General features: G+C 41.6%; 2 protein-coding genes across 10 annotated transcripts in view; one reads left to right on the top strand and one right to left on the bottom strand.

Annotated features, from left to right (window-relative positions):
* Positions 1 to 16871, top strand: part of myo6a (myosin VIa) — a 152474-nt gene extending 135603 nt beyond the window's left edge. For 6 of the 8 annotated variants that reach the window (XM_030404716.1, XM_030404715.1, XM_030404712.1 and 3 more), the window contains 4 exons: positions 3274 to 3405; positions 5819 to 5845; positions 9613 to 9831; positions 13442 to 16871. In XM_030404716.1, the coding sequence (XP_030260576.1) occupies positions 3274 to 3405; positions 5819 to 5845; positions 9613 to 9831; positions 13442 to 13641 (578 nt within the window). In that variant the 3' untranslated portion in view covers positions 13642 to 16871. The remainder of the gene's footprint in view (positions 1 to 3273; positions 3406 to 5818; positions 5846 to 9612; positions 9832 to 13441) is intronic. The other 2 variants (XM_030404711.1, XM_030404717.1) reach the window with 2 other exon arrangements.
* A 79-nt stretch (positions 16872 to 16950) lies between these two features.
* The window catches only part of LOC115573761 (titin-like), a 53676-nt gene continuing 47520 nt past the window's right edge, over positions 16951 to 23106 (bottom strand). For both annotated transcript variants that reach the window (XM_030404708.1, XM_030404709.1), the window contains 2 exons: positions 21711 to 21794; positions 16951 to 19238 (listed from right to left, as the gene is read on the bottom strand). In XM_030404708.1, the coding sequence (XP_030260568.1) occupies positions 21755 to 21794 (40 nt within the window). In that variant the 3' untranslated portion in view covers positions 16951 to 19238; positions 21711 to 21754. The remainder of the gene's footprint in view (positions 19239 to 21710; positions 21795 to 23106) is intronic.

Here is a 23106-nt window from a genome sequence, read left to right as displayed (position 1 = left end):
AGTAGTCTCATGGTGAACATATCAGACTGCTGCTGCTACTTAACCTTTACACTGACATTTAAAAAGTAGAGGACGATCTTTTCAGCCAGTTTAAAGGTGCTGCATGTAGGAGTTTAGTATTATTGAATCCTTACCACACTCATCCGCAAACATGATAGGATAAAAAATGAGACAATATAATTCACTCATGTCCAACATTAGCATATTTTGTGCAGTAATTACTCCAAGGTCACTCAGTCAATTTGACAAATGCTGAGGGCGGAAGCTTCAGACATCGGGACAGCTATCAGCACATTAAGATAAAGCACTAATGACTCATGATCAGCGTTGCTTTGCCCGCAGTAGCTCCTATATGTGCACACACCTGACGCTGTCTGTACATGAGTATGTCGTGTCTGTTAACTTTATGGTATTCTAATACAACTTGTAAACAGCCCGACCTCCTGATCAGTTAAAACACAGATAAAACAAAGTCGTCGGTCCTACACGATCCTGACAGTAGTCCTCCTGAGTTTACAATAATGTGAAAAGTAATGTTTACCAGTAGATGTATTGTTGTTCTGATAACGTTGCAGAACAGTCTCAGAATAGCTGTTTCATCATCCGATAAAAAGGCATCAAGCACTCACTCTTACATACTCTCTTATATAAGAAATATTATAGCATAGGCCATGATTTTTATTTGGGTTTCAAATTCTCCTCTTTAGAACATTGGGTGGATGTGTCGTGCGCAATTTCAAGCATGCCAAATGCTAATGCTAAGTATTAATGTGTCCTCAAAAATTAAACGTTTGAGAGCAGTTCAATGATAAAATGTTTTCCTCAGTAGAATGAGACTGAGTGACAGAAATATGTGGTTTAGAGAACACAGTCCCAGTTAATTAAGACACAACAAGTAAGTTATTTGAACTAGTTATTTTTCTGTTTCCTTTCAGTCATTGTTTTTTGTCGATCATTTTAGTTTAGGCTGAAACATCGTGATAAAATGTGGTTTAGACATTCATGATCCTCTCTGGATGAATTATAACGTGGATGATCCTCTGACTCTTCTAGCGCCATCATCAGGTCCATTTTTTTGAACCATTGAGATGCTTGTAGGGACGGGCCATGGTAGCGACTCAATCACAAGGAAGACATGCTTTAAATCACACCCTGCTTTAAGTCTATTGTATTTACTAAATGAACATCATGCTATATTGAAAAAGACCGTGCGATTAAGACCATAAACCTCATTAAGAAGCTGTTTACTGAGGTCATAAATCAGCTGAGAAGCAGAGTCATTTTTTTAAACCAGTCCCTTGCTGGCTATTACAGAAAATGCAATGCATGTTTAAGACACCTCAGCATTGGCCTCACTTTTCAGACTCGGAGGCTGCCTCCATATTTTATACAGTCAATGACTGAAATAAATAACTCAATAACAGTTTAAATAAAGGAGGTCAAAGGTAAGAACAGCAGACTGATGGTGGATGAGCAAATATTTATGCCTCCTTGGGGCTGATTACGCTTCAAATGATAGAGGAGAGTTAAAGGTAAAGAGCCGAGGGGAGAATCTGTTTTCGCTCCATATTATTGAGTTTAACCTGAGAGCCCACCTGTCCTTACCCACGCAGCGGGAAACGTGAAGGACGAGGACAGGCGGGTCGACACCTGCAGGCTTCCCGCAAATGAATGTGTGTAGAAGGGGAGCCTGCGGGCGGCCGCACATAAACGCACCGAAATGACTCGGTTAGCTGTTAACGGGCCGCTCAGCTCGCCTCCCAGACGGAGCAGGAGATTGAATACTGATGTGATCACGTCCGCCTGCCACCCATGATGATCCGCAGTGGCGGAATAACACAGTGACGAGGGGTTGTTGACACCTGCCATGTTCTAGTTTATTCTGCAGTGATTTCAGCTAGGCACAGTAAATAGAAGTTGTTGTTTTTTTTTTCCCTTACCATTTGTCTGCCTCCAAAGTATTTTTGTTCAGTTGACGTTACCTAAGCACTTAGTGTGCATTAAGCATCTCATTGCACACTGTTAGCCCTCGCGCCTCTGGATGATAAATTGAATGTTTTTTTCTTTTTTTCTTTTTTCCGCTAAAGTCATTTATCTGAATCATCCTGATGGAATGTGTTATCTTAATGCTGCGGGCTGTGTAAAATGTCTTTTGTCAGTGTCTCTCTCTCTCTCTCTGTGAGCGAGTGCACGTACACACACTCTATAGATTTTTTGTTAAGATATTAATGAACTGTGGCAGATTGAACATGAAATTAACAAAAGTTAAATGGTCTGTCGATGTTGGTTGTGTGAAGGTTTAACAGTTTTATCATTTTGGTTTCATCTCTAACGCTGTGTTGAATATGTGGACAAACCCTACCGATGTGCCTCTTTACTCTGGAGCCTTCAGTTCCAGTGAAGGGAAATCTTGAGTTTGCAGGGTTCGTACGGGTGCTTGAAATCCTTGAAAGTGTTTGAATTTCAATGTTGTGTTTTCAAGGTCTGAAAAGTGCTTGGATTTTAGTTTAAGTGCTTGAAAGTGCTTGACATTATAACTCTGTGTCTTTCACAAAATTGGGATCAGACTGGATAATTCATTTCTGAAGTTTTTGCTATTATAAAATATAATTTTAGATGTTTACCGCATGATACAATGTACATAACTGTGATAAAAAGTGAAGAAAAAAAATCACAAGTATATATATATTCCCTTAGATACATATTTCACCCCGGCAATAAGGTGCTGGACAATCTTAAAAATGACCCTTAAAAGTGCTTGAAAAGTGCTTGAATTTGACCTTGAAAAAAGTGTACGAACCCTGGTTTGCCTCGATTGTTGCGTTGATCTCAACTTCCGAGAGGATGAAATAAATCCATATATTTGAGTTTAGCAGGTAAATAAACACCAAAATATTGATTGATGTGAGGCTGATATTGAATAGGTGTAGTTTCACAGTAACCAGTGTGCCATTTGAAAGGGGATGATGGGGGATGTCTTTGTCATTGTCAGCAAAATGGCCAAAATGCATCCCCCTCTCTAACCTGCCACCTCTGTCGTCCCCACAGCAGCTCATAGCTTGAATGTATAGATAAACGGTTGAAAGGCTCAGCTGCTGCAGTTCCCGGAGATCTTACTACGAAAGCAAACTTGACCAAACTCTCGGGGGAAAGATTCTGTGTTCTTAAAGGTCGTCCGACTAGACAGAAAAGAAATTCAAATTCTGACATTTAGTTGTAGTACAAGTCTCAGTATTTTGTTTTTTACTGATTTCACTGATCCGTCTCCTCCAGACATCGAGCTGCTGGCCGCCTGCAGAGAGGAGTTCCACCGCCGGCTCAAAGTTTACCATGCCTGGAAGTCAAAGAACAAGAAAAGAAACACTGAGACGGAGCAGCGAGCGCCAAAATCTGTCCTAGACTACGGTAAGACAGAACCACGCTGTGTGTTGTTTTTTTACAGGAAACGGAGCACCAACAGTTTTTACGAACATCTTTTTACAAAAGCTTTATTTGATATTTGTTTCCTTTTCCAACTGTGAGAAGCTCTTGAAGCTCGATTTACAGTTCAAAAACAGCCCTCTGCTGTTCCTACTGAGATGTTTTTTCAGTAAACAGTTTCTGAGTACGAGTGAGGGAACATCCACCTCTTGTTTTTGTTTTGTTTCGTTTGATTTATGTGTTTTTAATGTCCATAAACCCTGCTTGAAAATCCCACATAAGTCTTGAAAATAGGCTATCATGAACGTTTCAAAAAAATCTGGAGATCACTCAAAATATTTGAAAAAAGACTGAGACAAGCTGTCCTGATACAGTGCAGAAGCCTCATTTCCACCTCCAAAGTTAGTCATAAAAGTGTGTAAACACACATACATCAGTATCGACCTGCTCCACTGATTAGACCAATTTGAAACGCAATTATAAAAAGAGCAATTTTATTGATTAAGTGAAGTTGTTATAAATCCCAGAGCAGTCCCCACCAGTCACAACTGTTATGTACGACTCTTTTATAGAGTGCAAGTGATTAATTCATCACCAGTGTCGGGCTAATCATGCTAACATGTGATCATAGTCTGATGTTTCACAGAGAAAATGTCTTCATACCTATCTTTAAAAGTCTGATAAAAGTATCAAATGTGGACAGAAGCCTCAGCTTTCAACCTGACTGTGGTGAGAATCCTTCATATTTAACACTGACCCACTAAGCGAAGGTGAACTCCGCGCTGCGTTCAGGGTCAGTAACACTTCCTTGAGTCCAGACCATGTTCACACACGAGGAACAAATGGACTCCGTCTGTCACCTCTCCGCCGCCATCACCTCATCTCCTTGTGCCACACATTGTCGAGTTGTCATGACGACAGAGAGCTCTCATCCCGAGCCGTCTATTGTACGCTCCGCTCTGACTACTGATTGGACCGCGGGCCCCACGCACCCACTGCCATCCTTCGTCCTCTGCTTCCATGTGAGAGTCGCAGCTGCTGATCGGCCTCGTGGACACAAACAGCACTTTAAAATTAATGTTTATTAATGAGCGTCCAGGTTCTATGTGCGTAGGAAGGTAAATCTGATGTCTGAGGGGCTTCACTGTGGTCAACCCTCTCTACAAACTACACACAGTCTAAACGGTTTTATTTAGTTTTTCATTAATTACGCAAATACTGGAGAGGTCAGTCTTTAATTCTCTAATAATTGCCTCCGTCAAGTGAGGATGTATTGAATCCCATGTGTTTTTGTCTTTACATTAATCAAATTTGAAATGAGCCCTCTGGAGTAGCATGACACATCAGTCTCAATAGCCCGTTCCGATCTGTTCACTGTGGTTTTGAATCAAACAGACAGAATCATATGATATATCCGTTGTTCGCTGATACATTGATTGTTGGTTTTGTTCTGTTCGTGGGATTTTGTCGACATAAAGCAAAACATAGAATATCACTCAGACCGCTGTTCTCAAACTGCGGTGCCACTGGTGTAATACTGGCCCTCTAGAGGTACACGGAGGAATCCCACATATGTTTTTTTTGAAAAATAAAATAAATTAGTTCAAAAACACAAGTAATTCTATCAAATACTGCACCTTTTTTAATACTTATACAGAAAATAAAACTAACCTGTAGGCCTTATAGTTTTATTAGCATGTTAAGCGTGCATACTTCAATCCATGATTAGTAACAGGTCTGAGCTGAATAGTTTTCTCTCCTGGGTTTATGACTTGACAACTGGTGGGAAAAAAAAACTACGTTTGAAAACCAGATGAAAAAAAAATCACGTTTTTTTTTTGTTTTTGTATTACTAGTTGTCACTAAAGAGGAGGCTAAAGTGAACCAACACCCTATGGTCTAAGTGAGCTGCAATTACGGAACTCCTAAACTTTTTTTTTTTTTTTTTACCAGTTCTCAAGTCATTCACACAGGAGAGAACCCCGTTTTGATCAGACATAATAGATCAACAGAGCATAACATATCCTCACTTTGCCCCTCAGGGATTCCATACAACAGTTTTGTTCCTCGTACCATTTTAAGAATTTTGCTGTATATTTTTCACATTCTTCAACGCATTATAAATGTGATGCCCTGACTTTGTTGCACAGATGCTTTTCATTCTTTCTTCAGACTCTGTTTACCATCCTGTCAAACATCTGAACACATCTCACTAATAAACATCGGACGGTGATTACAACGAGAAGTGGCCTCGGTCACGTTCGCTGTCAGCAGCGTTTATTTCTTCATGTGTTGTCTGATTCATGTTTTTTTTTTTTGTGTGTGTGTCATCATGTGTTGCTGTGTTGCATCACTTCCTGCTGTGTACGTCTGTGTAACCTGGCATGTTTACTTTCAGATCATGCACCTCCTGTGAAAAAAGCATGTAAGTGGTCCTTTAGTGTGTAACGCTACTAACCACAGAGCTGCAGCCCCTCATTAACCCCGCCCCCCCCCCAACATGGTAGAGGTCTGCTCTAACTGGGATCACCGCTGGCCTCGGGTTTGTTGCTTTGTGCTGCTCAGTTTGATGAAGAAGTTGGTGATGGTGGTGATGGAGGAGGAGGCGGAGGAGGGTGGATGAGTTTCCAAGGCAACCGCTGGCTCTATTGAGACGTGTGTGGAAGAGATCATTTGAGCGATATTAAGGCGCGGAGCCGCTGTTTCGTCTTTATGACCGGTGCAGCGGTGCCAGCTCTGGCCCATTTTGCGAGACGCCTCCCAGACAGCTATAAGGCTTTGATAAAGAGCCGAGGTAATTCCTCCGAGCTCTTAAGGCTGCTGTTATTGATACTCCCGTACGGAGAAACTCTCATGGACGAGAGGGAGACAGAAGGCTTTCGGGGCAGTTTGCCCGGGTTGTGTTTGGCGGCGGACGATAGCGTCACGTCTACAGGAGCGTGACAGGAGGAACAGGCCGCTGCGCCCGCAGATTGGAAGAGAAATGTTGTAAAAGGTGTCGTCGCTCAAGCAGCAAGTGGACGCTTCAGTCCATTCACTCCTGACTTAATGAAGATTGTAGATACGCGACAACCTGTTCAGCCCTGTGAGGCTTCCAGGACGACTAGCAGACCAGTCGCTGCCGGGACAGGTCGACTGCTGCTGATGTTTTGGAGTCAATTTGATCGTTTTCCTGCCAATAAAACAGTTTGGTCCAGAATTATATTTTAATTCAGTTGTTCAGACCGTCCGAGACTCTACAACTCTCCACTGAAAAAGGGTCAGTTCACCCAAATCACACCAAAGTCCATTAAACATCCATTCCATTCACTCACTCACTTAAAAACACACAGTACACATCAGTTTGAGTACAAAGATTCATAACTTTCAGTTGTATTTGCTCTGGTTTTGAGATCTTCACAGTTTGCTGCTGATACAGAGGTGTCAGCGTGGCAGCATCTTTAGCAGCAATACTAAGCATGAAAGCCAGATGTTAGCAGGTGTAAGGGGTATGAATATAGTGTCAAAATGAACCAGAGTTCAGCAAAATCCCAGATCTTGCTGAACAGTATATTTAGCGGTTGGAGACGCAGGTCTGACCGGCACATTTCAGAGTTGTAATTGTCTTCTTGGAGCAGTTCCAGCCCAAATAGAGGTATTGATGTCTGTTGATTAAACAACATAAATGTTGTGTTTTTTAAAGCGTGACAACTCAAAACTACAAGTTCTTCTTTTAACATCACAACTAAATTTCAGAAACTGTATCATACAGTATACATCTCTGTGTCTAGAAAATGAAAACAAGCAGGCATTACTTTCCTTCCTATTTGGGTGAACTTGCCCTTTAAACCTCTGGATATGTTTCATTTTTCAGAGGACAGATGTATCCGCTAATTTGCCGGATGACTTTTAGTTTCAAGTTTAACCGACTTCGACTTTGACACGTCTGCGCCGACAAACAAACATAAACTTGAGCCGAAAAAAAACACAAATTCTCTGAACTCCGTCAGTGATTGCTTTCCGATCTTTATCCCCTCGAACGCGTCACAGACCCGCCTTGTTTTCCGTCAGCCTCAAGCGCTGAATGCGGCGCTCGACCCCCTCGGTGAGTCAGCGCGGCACTCTGATAGCAGAAGGCAGGAAGTACGACAAACGGCAATCAACAAGCTGAGCGTTCCTGAGGGGAGTTAAGTTCAAGCACCTCTCTGGAGAGAGTTTCTACGATTCCGCTGCTCTTTCTAAACAAACAGAGCTGATTCTGTTTGTTGAAGTTTTGGGATTTTCATTTTCTGTCTGAAGGTTGTCAGTGAAGGGAGGGCGAAATTGAAACGTTGGCGCCTTCTTTTTTTTTCAGTTTTTCCTGTCTTTTTTGGAAGGTGGTGTGAGGGTGCCGTTTGGTTTGGTGATGGCGAAGCGATGTGTTGCTGTGAAACAGATGGCTGCTGTGTGTTTTTTGAGACTCTGCAAAGATTCGTTTTAACAAGGTGATAAAATCTTGGAATCAGTTTTAGAGTGAGGAAAAAAAAAAAAAAATCCACGTCTCTCTCGCTTTCATTGCTCCGCTTGGAACATGGAACAGAATAAGGAATTATAGACAGTCCTTGTAACGAGCTGAACTGGAAACAAGAGGGTTTTAAACTGAATTCAAGATGACATGACTTGTGAAATGAACAATTTTGCAGAGTGCTGATTCCTTATTAGGTAGAAAAGCTTCCTCAATCTCAGTAGATCCTTATTTTACACTCCACTTTGTAGACTGATGCAATTAATCTACGTTTTATGTTTCTCATGAGAGTGCAAACCCCCCCCCAACACCCCCCATGCTTCGTGTCTCGCTGATTTCTTCCCTCACTCATCAGCCCCGCTGTGATCTCTGCTGACCCTCCTCTAACAGCAGGACTCACCGACTGAACCTGAACATGGAGGGCAGGGAGTCGGTTTAATATTCAGAGCTGATCCGAGCGCAGCGGAGCAGGGATTATTGTTTACAAGCAGCGAGATAAATGGAGACACGAGAAGAAACGGAGTCCATCAAGTCGACTCATTTGGATTCCATGTTTATTTTATCATCTTGCATGAGCCTGTTTCAGTGAATCCACCTGTGTATCAACATCGTATAATTAATGCAAATGTACATTTAAAAGCACTTTTAGGTCTAAGTTAAGATGTTCTGTATTGATGCTACGTGCAATTCCAAGTCAGATATTCCCTCGCTGGTGAGTTGGCGTTAAAGCTGTTTTAAATGTAAACTGTCAACAGCAGCTCAGGGGATTACTCAGGATACAAAATTGATTTAATTATCATGATGCAACAAAGACTGTATAATGACCCATCAATTTGTATTTCCTTAAATTAACAAAAAATGATAGAGTAGTTACAAATATAAATCAAGTCACATAGAGCGCCCTCTGTGGCGTAACGTTACGGTAGATCGCCCTCAGTTTTCTGTTCTTTCAAAGTGTCAGACTGCCTTCAGAAGGAAAAATCTGTCAGTTATTGAGAATGTTCGGTTAAAGTGACCTTTGCTTCATGGTGGAGTGTTGAGGACATGTTGAGAAGTCTGCTCTGTAGTCTGGTGCTACGGCAGCAGATACTTCTGTTTCTGTAGCCAGATGGCAGTAGGCGGCTGGGAAACGTGTCTGCAATGACGAGACGCTGTTAAACTTTCCAAACATTGTTTTCCTATTTGATCAGCAGAGATTCATTTTGTTCCTCTCCATTAGAAACTGTAAGGTTCTCAAAAATGAACGAGCTGAAAACATCCTGGGAGCTTTCACGTTTTTTACTGAGTTTTACTTAATGAGACCAACTAAATGAAGATGAGGCCCAGTTATTGAATGCTAAGCTAACTAGCTACTAGCTTTAAAAAACTGGAATTTCCCACCATTCTACATCACATAAATGCAGCCCCACATATTCCAGACTTTTATTGTGAGTCTTCTCTTTTCTCTCTTCTTCTGTAACGAGGTCAGACTGGCCCCTGCTGGAGCTGGGAAAGACAATAATTTGCTCAAGGGTACTCCAGCAGATCGCCGATGATTGTCTCCACACTCTTCTCTAAGTTAATACACAGGTTTATAAACTGAAGAGGCTTTTGACAACTACATTTTGACCATCTCTCCCATTAACTGACCCCAGACTGCATGTAAACACGGTCCCTGTCTCCTGTCATCTGTGGAAAACATCTCACTTTTTTTCCAATGCACTCAACAGCCCAGCAGAACCCGGCCCCGCCCATCCCGGCCCGGCAGTACGAGGTGGCCATGAACCGGCAGCAGCGCTACTTCCGCATCCCGTTCATCCGGCCGAGTGACCAGTACAAAGACCCGCCGAACAAGAAGAAGGGCTGGTGGTACGCCCACTTCGACGGGCCCTGGATCGCCAGACAGATGGAGCTGCATCCAGACAAACACCCCATCCTGCTGGTGGCAGGTCAGTACAGCACCGAGGTGTGACCGAGGTACTACTAGTGGATGGAGAGGGGGGCTGGTGTCCTCTCTCAAACCAGCTGCTGAGTAGCATCCAACATTAACAGTGATCTCTGAAACAGTTAGTCCTTTAACTGAGACAGAGGTGGGAGAGAGAAGAAGGTTGAAAACTGCTGGACTTTGTAGACTTCTCTATTCTGTGACAACTCCACAAGGAACAATATGGACATAGTTACAGATACAGAACAAAAGAAAATCAATTAAAATGACAGTGACACTTGTAAGTAAATAAACAAATAAATGATCAAATACACAAAGAAGGAAACATCACAATCTAGTAGATACACACTTAAGTAGAAACTTAAAAGTGGCTATTAATATTTAAACAAACTGAGATTTGTTAACTTTTTGGTAGCTAATAAGCCAATTAGCACTAACTTATTGATTTGATTTAAAACTGTCTCAAGCTTCTTTTTAAGACGAAAACGCTCCAAGATTCTTACATGAGTATATTTCAGCAAATTATGCTAAAAATTTCAGACTAATAGCGTCGACCAAATGTCCCTGTCACACCAGCTGGTTATTAGCCATAGCTAGCTCACAACCTACAACAGGGTTAAATGTTCCAGGCTTGAACTGGGCTTTTTCTCTCATAAGATGTAAGCTGCTTAATGATCTCACTAGCTAATGATATGCTAACCCTTTAAGATGGGTAACTAGTCAGCCAGGCATGCTAATGTTGGAGCGGAGGGAGAAAAAAAATGAGGGAGGACTGAAGGACAGAGAGCGTTTGCAGAGACATGGAGCAAAACGGATGACTCGATACTCCGACGGCAACAGGAACAGAAGAAATCAAAAGTGACACTTCATTGGCCGGCTTTAATAAATGTTCAGGAATTTGACTTTGTGAGAGAGCAGCAGATTCATCATCATCATCTCTGATCATAATGCACAGTCAGGACGTCCGATACGAATCAGCAGGCAGGATTTTTAGCTCCGCTCGAATCGCCTGTCATCAGAACAGGACTGTGACAAATGTGAAGCGTGAAGATTCATCTTATGTGACGTGAGGAAAGAGTTTAAGACAAGTTTTTAGAGACATATTTCATCAGGTGTTAAGTTTGTTTGTAGTGAGGAGCCACAGCTTTACAACCCACGCAACAAACCCACAGGAAATAATAAGAGTAACCTCATGTTGCAGATACATTTAAATCGAGAGAGAATTCCAGATTTATTGTTTTATTAGTGAAAAGAACAAAAACATTAGCAGCTCCTTTAGCCTCTGAGTGGGTGGTCCGGTGAGCAGGTTTGAGTGACAGCTGAGACATTATTTTCCCTCAAAAGCAGCAACAGGTCACATTATCATAATTTACAACAAGTGGAAGAAAACTTCAGTTTTAGATAAATAAATTCATAAAGCTGCAGTCATGAATGCTGGTGAAGCCGAGGGGGGAAAGTTATTCACTGATACATCACCACAGATTCTGGATTATTTTATGTCAAACTGCAGGAAGTTTGTTCATGTAATGAAGGAAAAACACATGATGAGCTGTAGAAGTCTTACCTGCAGCTCGCATAACAACAATCCATTTTGCTCGCAATGTTTGGATCTCTTAGTCCAATGTCTTTTTATGAGCTGGTTCCAGTTATGACAGCGTTGACAGGGTTCTATTCATCCATCACTTCTGCTGTTAACTCGTCAGAAAGTGTGCGCAGCTGAGTGAACTGTATAATACAACTTTTATGCTCTTGAGGGACCTCGTTTATCAGTGCCTCAAACAAAAACCTTTCCTCCAGCAGAGGTGCAGATACTGCAAGTACTGATTCATCTTCATTACTCAAGTAGGAGTGGCCACTAAAAATGTAAAAAGTCTCCCTCTGAAGGACATTTCTAGTGGCCATTTCTGGTCAAAGCTAACTGAAGCTCACGTCATATTAATATAATTCAGAGACTATCAAAGTTAAAAGTAGAATCAGTAGGATTTGTCCCAGCTGCTCCTAAACGCACCACAAAGACAGTTTACTGTACAAGGATTTACAAGTATTACAAGTATTTGTGCTTCTCCTAACAAATGGAAATAGGTAGCTTTGATTGCGATGATAGTTCAGTGTAATGATAAAATATATTTGGTTTTATTGTCCTAGTTTACGTAATGCCCCTTTAAACAGTTGATTCAGCTGCTGAAATCTGGACTTTGAATAAAAAGTGTAGGAAGAGAAACAAGTGAACTTCAGCAGACTACATATTTCACCCCCCGAACACATTCAACAGCGGCAATTTAAATTCAGTGTGTATCACACACTACATCTGCAGCTGTAAAGACAATAACAGGTTCCAGCAGTGTTATATGAGGTAGTTACTCACCCACAGACTGCTGCTGTCTGTGAGCACTGGCCTCCAAAACACCACAATGAGCTGTTTTTTTTTTGATAGACGACCGCACGCTTTTCAAACTTCACACCGCGCGGCGCGACCCAGAGCTCACAAACATCCGTCAGCCCACAGCCGAGCGTAATCCTCCGAGTCAGGTAAAGTCGAGGTTTGAGCTTTTAACTCGGCGACGTGCACATATGCTCAGACAGATGGGTAAACAAAACAACTCACCTTTTCTTTTTTTTCTTTTTTTAGTGTTTGTTTTCACTCATTTGGTTCAATCTGTGACTTTACTGCTTGTTGTGGCACAAATGCTGTTAACACAGACACACACACAGGTGTTTTCTCTTCTGTGGACTGAGTTCAGCCCTGAGAGGAAGCTGAAGGTCTCCTGTGTGTTGTCATATTTAATTATGATTCTTACAGTGAGTTAAAAGTCGCCGTGAAAAACATTACACCTTCAAGTTAATGGATTTACTGTTGTCAGAGGCCCAGCTGTTTGACGTTTTAGCTGCACAGGTTTGTCATTCCTACGGAAGCCCTGAGGGACAAGTGGAGACTGGTGATCCAGTTTTCTACTTCTTATCTCAAGTGTCTCTCTCCTGCGTTGACCTGACAATTGGTGGGACGAAAAGGTTTTCCAGAATAATCTTTCTACGATCCTTGTGTGTTTTTCTTCCATCTGAGACGACACATGAAAAAAAAAAATAATAATCTCAATGAAAGTGTTTTTATGTGTGAAACCAAATGCGGGGAAATATGGGATGAAGAATTATGAAGAATTTGTTCTGTAGGATCATTTCTTGTTTATTGTTTTTGAAATTAGTAAAAAAAAAAAAAAAAAAAAACATGAAATGAAAACACCATGATAAAAGATTTATATTAAGTAAAACGGGGGGAGGTGTTTTCTGAAGAAATGTTTTTTCATGTGTGAAATCAAGGTAAAGAAAACTTTTTTTTTTACATTTCTTTGTAATTAGTTTAAAAAAAGAAAAATCAGGAGACAAAAAAATGTCTTCATGCGAAACAAAGTGAAAAAAACAAAGGAGAGAAAACAAATTAGATCAGACATAGAAAAACATTTCTTCACCTGACCCTCAGGGCTTCCGTAGACATCTCTGCTCATTGTTGTAATCATGTTCACTAATTGGTCCAATTACCAGCAGCTTATTCTCTTCTAGTAAAGGATCAGAGTTTGGGTTTTTGGAGGCTAACCCTGAGTCACGTTTTGACGTTGCAGGAAAAGACGACATGGAGATGTGCGAGCTGAGCCTGGAGGAGACGGGCCTGTCGAGGAAGCGCGGGGCCGAGATCCTCCCGCGGCAGTTCGAGGAGATCTGGGAGCGCTGCGGCGGGATCCAGTACCTCCGCAGCGCCATCGAGAGCCGGCAGGCGCGACCCACCTACGCCACGGCCATGCTGCAGAGCATGTTCAAGTGACGGAGCCCGGGCCTCTCACTGCAAACAAAGGGACAAACGCACCAGCTACCTAACACAGATGGCGTGTGAGCGTACTGCACCAGGGTCTGACTGGCATTCAGCCATTTCTCTCAACTGTCCTTTTGTTTTATTCTTCTGGTGGTCTTTTTTTTTGGGGGGGGGAGGGGTCCTCGGGGGGGAGTTTCGCAGTGAACCCTATGCAGAAAAATCATACTAAATTATCACATCCGGTGTTTTCCAAGGAATTCTGTTCTGCGAGTAACTACGAGGCCTTAACACTACTTTAACAGGGTTCAATCGCCAGAAGTAGGATTTTTTTCTTTTTTTTCTCTTTTGTTCGAAGCTGCCTCCCCAAACATGAAAAATTAATTCCTTTGTAATTATGCATTCCTGATTATTACATTGAAGTCTCACTGGTGTGTCGCTTCCATCTTAACAGCTAGCTGGTGATCCCTCTCCGACTTAAACCTGCTGTTTACATTGTCTTCATGTGGTTCTTACAGGGCGAAACACACACTTGCACAAGGAGCTGTCAGTTCTCACCGTGAGGCCGAGCTGCATGAGTGTCCCGATTGTTTGCTCAGAATTAAGTCGAATACTTGCTAATCCTTTTTTATTTTACCTTCTGTCTTTCCAACCGAATGTAACTTGAGACCTCGTTGATTCCTTCATGTAGTGATTCCTCCTTTCTTCTCATGTGTGATTAATGTGTAAAGATAATGAGACCAAACGTCGCTCTGAGCGAAGCCCTCGTCGGGTTTTTCTCTTTTTTTTTTTGTTTTTTTGGCCAGAGCTGAAATTTAACTCCGTGATTTAGTTTTTTGTTTATCGAGCGAAGCAGAAAATGTGAAATGATTATGCAAAAAGCTGACACGCAACTCCTCTTGTGCTGTTTGAGACCAGATCAGCGCTGCAAAAAAAATAACACTCTTCATCTTTAGTCTTCAAATTTGATCTTTTTACACGAGGAAGCATATTTTATTTTTGCCAATGCAGTGATTCCCAAGGCAGTTTGATTGATAAAAGACAAACGCTCCATGTGGCTGTTTGATTGAAAAGTCTCATGTCTGATTGGATGTGTCTGCTGTGTGACGGTGCACTGGTACTCTGAACTGGAACATTCACACAACACTGAATATTTTCTCTACAGCAGGTACAGAACATGCAGCCAAACAGCGATGTTCCAACTGGAATGTAAAAGTTTATTTTTGAAAGAACCGTTTTGTACCTGAGTGGCCCGGGTGAATGAGATTGTCAAGAGAAGCAATAAATCACAAACTACGCTGAGAGGGGGAAAAAAAACAAAAACCCTGCCTCTTCTGATGGGTACAAAAACAACTTACAGACAATCTGCTGCGACGTTACATCTCCTCTGTTCACCTGTTGCCAAGTTTGTTCCTGAGCTTTCTGTTGTTTTGTTTTTTTCTCTTCTCTGCACAACAAAAAAAAAGGTGATTTAGATCGTCTGAAGGCATGAAGATCTGTCTCGTTGCAAAGTAGCTAAACCCCTTTTACAGCCGGCATCAACATGCAGGAAACGGGCGTGAAATCAATGAAGGAATCCTTCAGAGATACACTGAAGGTCTGATAGTGACGGCAGAGACGGGAAGGTTTGATCTGCTGGTGGCTGGGTCAGAGGACGTCTAGACATCTCTGTTAAAGAGGGATTAAAAAGAGTTTGGTTTTTTAGACGTCAAGGTCGCACTTTTATTCAAGTGACTATAAAAATGTACTTTTCCATCAAATTTCAAACCGATAAATGTCTATATATAAACTCCATGGTGTTTTTCTAATCGGGTTGAACGACAGACGTCCTGAAAAACAGGTGTTTCCATCAAATATAGCCAGTTTGGACTCAGATACCCTAACATCTTCTCTCCCATCAGTGTTTACCCCATCTCTGCAGTCACCAGCCGTCTGTCTTTAGCTTGTCTGATGGAGCAGATTTGTCTCTTTCGATTTTCTGATTGATCCTGGTTTCTAAATGCTGTTCGTACACCGTTAAATGAACAGAGAGACGTCGTGAATAACACGATAACTAACAAAGTTAATCAGTTACACAAATCAGTCCGACCAATTTGGTGTGAATTCTGTTGAGACCATTTTTATTCCAATTCAAGTTCTGTGTTCTTTAGCTTCTCAGACACACTAGCCGTGATAGCTTAAATGTATTTTTATCAGCACTTTGAAGCAGCGCATCAGAAACAGTTGATGGAAACTGCAAAATGTAACAAAAACGTTCTTCTCTGGAACTTTGGTCGACTCCCAGATTCACATTCCCTGATTAACTCCCACATTCCCTTGTAGACAGCCATGGCGGCTGATGTTGCTTCTTCGTCTTTGAGATTTATTGGTGGTTGCTTTTGCAACCTCTCCTTCTCCTACCACTTATTACAACAGTAAGTAACGTAGCTTATTCCACCATCTTCAGATGAAACTACACTTGGGTGTATCCTAGTTTATTTGCTCCACACCAGTCGCATTTAATTTTTTCGACATTTCAAAATAAATTTGCTTCAATTTTACTTGACAGTTAGCTATAAACTCAACTATTGCGATGCACATTTTCCTTGCACCTGAAGCCTTTAAAGGGAAAAAAAATACACGGGAATTGAATGTTGATTAAAGTGACCAATAAAACTTTTCGTGACCAGCAACAAACATGTCATTTCTCACCAGTTTACTCTGTTTGAGATCTGCTCTCTTACCTCCAAAAGAAACTCTTTATTCGCTTCGTCTTTCTCTTCCGCATTTTGGTTATTAAGCGTTTCCTGCTTTAGTTGATGATGTAACATCAGAGACATGCGGTACAGGGACAACAAAAAGTTTCATCTCAAAGATCTGAACTGGATTTTTAAACATAAATCAGAAACGATCGACACCCAGAACACCAGAGCTAAAGTGAAACATGCAGCCGGTAAATACCTTCAGGGTGTCGAACCAGGTGAGCTGAGTTGTTTCCTGTGTGTTTTACAGCATGTTGATGCCGAGTGTAAAGGAGACGCATCCTGAGCTTTGCCCACCATAGAGACCTCAGTGTTGGTTCAAACACCCGAGTGACGACCGTGAATCTTCCCTCAGATGTAGTTGAAACTGTCCTGCCTCTGCTTCGATCTGTTCCTCTCCACACATTACAATCATTCCTCGGGGAGCACTGCCTTTGTCCACTGTCATTTTTCTAACGCTGATCTCTCTAACAGACAAATAAATGCATTCCATGTTTCACTCACTGCGCTGCTCCTTCTTTCACTTCAGACTGGTGTCATGACCAAATGACCTTTTTCAAGAAAATGAACAGATGACGTTTTGTTATTCAGCACAGGTTGTATTTTCAACTATTCATCATTTAACACTTTAAACAGGTAAACTTCCAAATTACAGTTTGGTGTTTTTTCCCCCCCCAAAAAGTAGCAGCCATCATCAGAAGATCTGTTGACTCGGAGAAAAGAACAGTGATTGTCTATTTACATGAACTGTACAGGAGAACACGGTGACGGTATTTAGAGATCTAACAACTCACAGAATGGTTTCATTTGCACAAAAATATTGATCCTGTTTGCTCTGAAAGAAGAAACATCAAACTCTGTTGCAATGTTCAAAGAAAAGGTACTACAGCTAGACATGTGATTAAAGTAAAAATAAAAAAATAAGTTTTTTGTTTGACACTCTGTAATTGAGACTGGTCTGTTGACAGATGATAAGGTGTTGTGATTTCATTGAGAACTCTCTCCCTGTCTGATAAAGACTGTGAAATGCTGTCTGAATGCTCCTTTAGAAGACAGTAAATGAACCTCAAGTTGGGATTGTTGGGAGCTACTCATTCCAAGGTTTATTTGATATCGCTGTGTTGGTTTTGTCATTGCAACTGACCAAATTGTGAGAAAGTCTGTATTTAGAGGTCTGGGCTGTTGTCCTGTTTCTACACCAACGTCCAATAACAGCTCACTGGTTGTTTAGGTTCAGAGAATAAAAAGCACGTGTTAGAAAGGATAACTTCTCACATGAACACATTTTCGCAGTCTTTTTCCTGGAGACAAAAAACTGACATTACTGAAAAGTGACCGGTCAGTTGCAGTGATGGTCGTGGATACGACTGGGCAATGAAATGAGCGCGATACACCATCGATAGCAGAGAGAAAGTAGTTCAGTAGATTCACGTGTCTGCATTAAATGCTGCCTGTGACATGCAAGAACAAATTCATTTAACAGGTGTGGAGGGAGGAAGTGAGTGAATTATAAAGGACAGGTCAGCTTCTTTGCTTTTTCGAAGCTGGATAAATATCAGAACACTGCTGTCACGACCAGCAACACAACTAACTTACTTTACCACCTTCGCTGCCTCCACCCAGTGGAGCACACAACACTACCGTCTACATCTGCTGCTATCTGTAGAAACAACGCCCAGGCGGTCCACGATGGAGAGGGACTCAACGCGGATGAAACTTCCCAGTCGTGATACTGATGATGATGTTTCAGGAACAACACAGTGATTTCAAACGTGCCTTTTCAAGAGGTCAGGATTAACTTTCATTCTTAACAAGTCATGTGAATGTAAATGTTGTGAGAGTCACAGCAGTGATAGCTGATAGCGCTCAGTAGAACTGACTGAAACTTGGACCTGGAATACACTGAACACAGTCCACGACATGGAGGCAGAGTTCATTTTGTGCCTCAGGGATCATATCAGGACTTGGTTAGAACGTAATATTAGAATCTTAGATTATAATCTAATGCTAGCCTGTTCCACCACTTCGGTTCAGACTAAGATATATAAGATACTACTGAACAAATAAGATACTGTACATGTTCCCCAGAGGATGAATCATATTGATCTTATATCACTTGGGCGACCCCACAAGGTCCCAAAATAAACCTGAGGAGATCTGAAATGATTAAATTGATAATAAGAGCCAGTTTTTGCTTCCAGCTCATTGGGCCTCTAAATATCCTTACACTGAAACAAGCTGAAAGGGGTTTGGGGCTCGTTGTTGAAGTGCTCATGACTCATGAAGGGCCTCATGTAGATGTTGTTTGATTGTAAGGGCTTACAAGTTCAAAAACTATACTGCTCTGGAACTGGCCTATCAAACTCATTTGCCTATTAGTCACTACTGATCCATCACTGAGCCTCAGCTTCAGTCATGATATGTGCGAGGTTCAGGTTTACATCAGGATCTTCAGTGTAAACATAGTAAAACAAAGAACAGGTCTTTCACGCGAGGTTGCTTTGTCGTTTCCATATTTGAACTTTCATCTCAGATCCTGTGTAGTTTTAACCGACAACCAGCCTATTTACTACAGAAACAGAGTCAGCGAACGAGTACAAAAACAGTCCAGGGTTGATCAACATCCACCTGATCGATGCTGCAGATTCGTCCACTGAGCTCCTCTTCATCGCCGCGCTGCTCTCAGCAGCAGACCGTTTTCAGAATGGCCTAAATGTCTGTTTCCCCTGAAAGGAGATTGTCCTCTGATATGAAGCTCTGACGTGAACAGTTTGTCCTCAAGTCTCTTCAGCTCAGCGTCATTTATGAATTTTTAACTGTGGGGCCCTGAGGAGTCCCGAGGTCCTGCTGCTGAGTCCAGTGTCATCCAGTCTGCGGGAAAGAAACACGCCATTTTAAAGGGACATTCCATTTTACATGCTAGAGTCAGTTTAACAGATTTTGAAATGATTTTGAACCGAAATCTTCACACTGGAGACACAGAGTTAGAAAGATGCAGAAGTTTCTTTTTCCCCACGTGTTTTTTTTTACAGTTTGGGAAATAAAATTAAGGAACTAAGAGAGATGTATCTTTTTCCCACCAGTTCTCGAGCCATAAACACAGGAGAGGAAACTATTTAGGTCCGACTCAGAAAATGGATCACCAGAAATAAAATTCTTAACTTGCCCCTCAGGACTTGCACACAGGCTAGTGGTTTCTGCTAGCAAAGACGTTCTGCTAAAGCTGTGTTTTACAGGACTGTGTTTCCTGGAAATAGAAACATTTGGCGCGTGTACTCAGAAAATAGAGACATCTGACACTTACTAACTTTATTTAGTTGTGTTTATAAGCAGTTTTTGATTTTCTGAGAAGTTTCCCTCAAAGAAGCACCATATTAAACCCAAGTGAATAATTATCATCATTCGTTTTGACCGGAAACTTTATTCTCCATAACTGAAGAACTGTCCTCTTGCCCGTGAATAATTAGCGCATTCCTTCCCGATCAGCTGACCTGCAGTTACAGCAGCTTTAAATGGAAGCAATTAACTGGAAGTAATGAATCAGAAGAGCACTAATTTCCTATAATTAGAGTCAAATTACATTACAGGAAAATATGAATAAATGACAGATTGGTATAATAAAGTGTAACCGATGTTGTAATTGTGGATCCAAACTGCTTTTTTCTCCCTTCAGTCTGTTCCACTTCAACAGAATTGGATGTAATGTTAGCAGTTAATGTTACTGCAAACCACAGATATGAGGTCGACATTTGTTTTGAACATGTCCTATCACGCTCACATTATGTGCTTACTGGCAGACTTTCACATCAGGAGGATGGTGGCGTTATTACAAGCCAAACGAGCGACTGAAGCTCGAGTCTGTGGGGACATTTTAAGCTGTTTTAGTGGCGAGCACATCCAGGTGTTATTCACAGGAAGTCCAACCATCTCCAGGCTTTTTTCTGTCCATCAAAACCGAGTGCTTTTCACGGGAAGTCAGACCATGTCCAGGCATTTTTGTGGCAACCAATACAGTGTTTTTCACCGGTAGTCGGACCATCTACAGTTACAGCAGCCTCGATGTTCCCCTCCCAACCAATGGCCTTTCAGCTGCCAGCCGGACCCCAGTCCCAGCCACTGGGAGCTCCCCCCTCCTCCTGGGGGTGTGCCTAGATGCCACTGTAATGTGGCACTTCCCTCACACGAACCATGTACAGCATAGATGCCCATTACACCTAAACCATATTCTTCTACCCCAATACATCTCATCTGTCCATGAAGATCTTTTAGTTGTGATTAAAATGCATTCTGCCAGGCACCCCGACAGCTCAGTTGGTAAACTGTGTGATCTACTTCCAGAGGTCCTAGAAAGGCCTTGCCAAGATCGGCCATTTGGGGAAAATATGGAAAACATGGGCAAGTGCTTTTGTCTTTTTTTTTTGCATAGGATTGCCTCTGACCCGTGTATTCTGAACATTTCTGATAATTTTAAAGGAATTTAAAAGTCCAAAGGTCGGACCACCAACAGTGGCAACCAAAACCAAATGTTTTTTAGAAGAAGTTTGACAATATACAGGTTTTTTTTTTTGCGGCAACCAATACATGTATTTTAAGCCAAACCATGATGTTTTCCTGACCCTAACAAAGTGATTTTTGTGTCTAAAGCTAACAAAAGCATAAACACAGCATTCAGTTTTAAATTATCGGTGGTTTTGCAGACACCTACTTAGCCAACAATATTTCTGGCGATCAGGTTGTCAACGTCACTTCTTCAGCTGCAACAGAAACTTTTATGCCCTTGAATGTGCGCAGAGAGATTCAGAAGCTGACGGAGCACAGACAACAAAGACATCACGCTTCAGTTTGTTTTATGTGCACCAACATATCAGTGTGTTTTACTTCCAACGGTGCATTTCAAACAAACGGCTGCGATGTTTTTGTTTGGAGCAACAGAAACAGAATCACGGAGGAGCAGACTAATCAAACCCGAGGGGAGACGAGGACTCAGGGTTTCTGCTCCAAAACAGTGTTGACATTCAGTCCAGCTCCGTCCTTTGGGAGGTTTAATTACTCACCGCTCAGCTCTGTGTTCCTTAAACACACAGATTGCTGCTCAGATTGGCAGGAAGGATTACAGATGGCCAATTTGTCTAAATAAAATGATCACGGGAGGATAATGGTGAGCACAGGTGTTTGAGATTAAACCTGAAAACAAACTGTGGGGTTCTCTCTGCATCACCAGATAACACATTCACATTATTCAACTCTAATTAACACGCTGAATCTCTGCCGAGTGTGCAGCATCTTTTTTGACAGGCACATGTGAGATTTAAGCAGAACAACCTGGTAACGAGTCCCTCTTACCTTGTGTAGTTTTTTCCAGGTGGTGTCCAATCCAATATATTCTCTTAACTGGCCAGGCCTGGGAGGGAGTAACTGTCTTTGTACCTATAAAAAGAGAAAAATGGATAATAAAACTGCAACTACAGCAAATCTGCACATGCGCTGAGACTCTACCCCGACACCGGAGAGAGGCCTGCAGATACAACAGAGCTGAGGAGAATCCTCCCTGCAGAAGAAGACTTTTTCAGTTGATTTCTGAAAACACACAAACGTGACATGAAGGCATCTTGAGATCAGTTTTTCCTCGAAAATAATTCTTCCATAATGAAACAGTCTCTTTTGCATCACTGACTCTTAACAGCAGCAGACGTTCAGCTCCTCTGGCAGTGAAGCTTCGGACACATTAAACATTTTTATCTCACATCTCAGGGGAGGTTTTCTTGTTTGCCCTCCAGATTTAGATAAGGAACAAACAAGCAGGTGAGGTGTTAATAAGACTTCATTTCTTTCTTTCAGACATTTTGGTTTCATACTGCTGCTCAGATCAAACATCACATCACAGGATCTAATACGACTTATTTGTCTGCAGCACAGGGAATGGTGAGATTCATTAGCATAGATTGCGCTAACCACACTTATGCTGCAATCCATTGCAATTTGGAAGTCAACATTTCAGATTTAATACTCCCTTCCTTAAATCTAAATGCATCCTAATGCGTTCGCTTGGAGAAAACATAGAAAACATTCAATGGAACTCACTGCTGACTTGAAATATCTTTTTTTATTTTTATTTTTTTTATTTTATTTTTTTTTCATTCATTTTATTTTCTACTAAAAAAATATGAAAAATATTTTTTTATATATATAGCTTCCAGTTAGGACTTACTGACTCAAAATAAATGCCAAAATGTCTTCCTGTACTGGTTGAATGACACATATCTCAATGTGTCAGTCCACCAAGACAAAAGTGACTCACCCATCCATACTTCAGTGGTGAGATGAGATCTAATACTGTCAATCAACAGGAAATCAATAGGGGAAGACACCAGAGTCCAGTCCACAAACTGATTGACAAGTTATCTCTGAGGAGACCCATCTGACAGTGAGCATGTATTTAATTATTCACATGATCTGTTGAAAAACTCTACGTGGGATCAGGCAGGAAACAGGTATCATGAATGTGACACCAAATATTTAACCATCAGGGTTGTTACTTAAAATGATTAGGGCCCAAGCATATCTCAACCTGCGAGGTCCATATTGTTGTTGTAGTGTCGACTTTTTTGTCCCAAATCATCACATTTTCCACTGCCTGAACATGCCCCAAAACTCACCAAACTTGGAATATAGGTAACACCTGCCGAAACATTTTAAAATCTATTGTTGTTGTGAATTTCCACCACTAAGTGGCGCTATA

This window comes from Sparus aurata, chromosome 22, assembly GCF_900880675.1.
Source record: "Sparus aurata chromosome 22, fSpaAur1.1, whole genome shotgun sequence".
Classification (NCBI taxonomy): Eukaryota; Metazoa; Chordata; class Actinopteri; order Spariformes; family Sparidae; genus Sparus; species Sparus aurata.
This window is presented reverse-complemented; position numbering and strand designations above follow the sequence as displayed.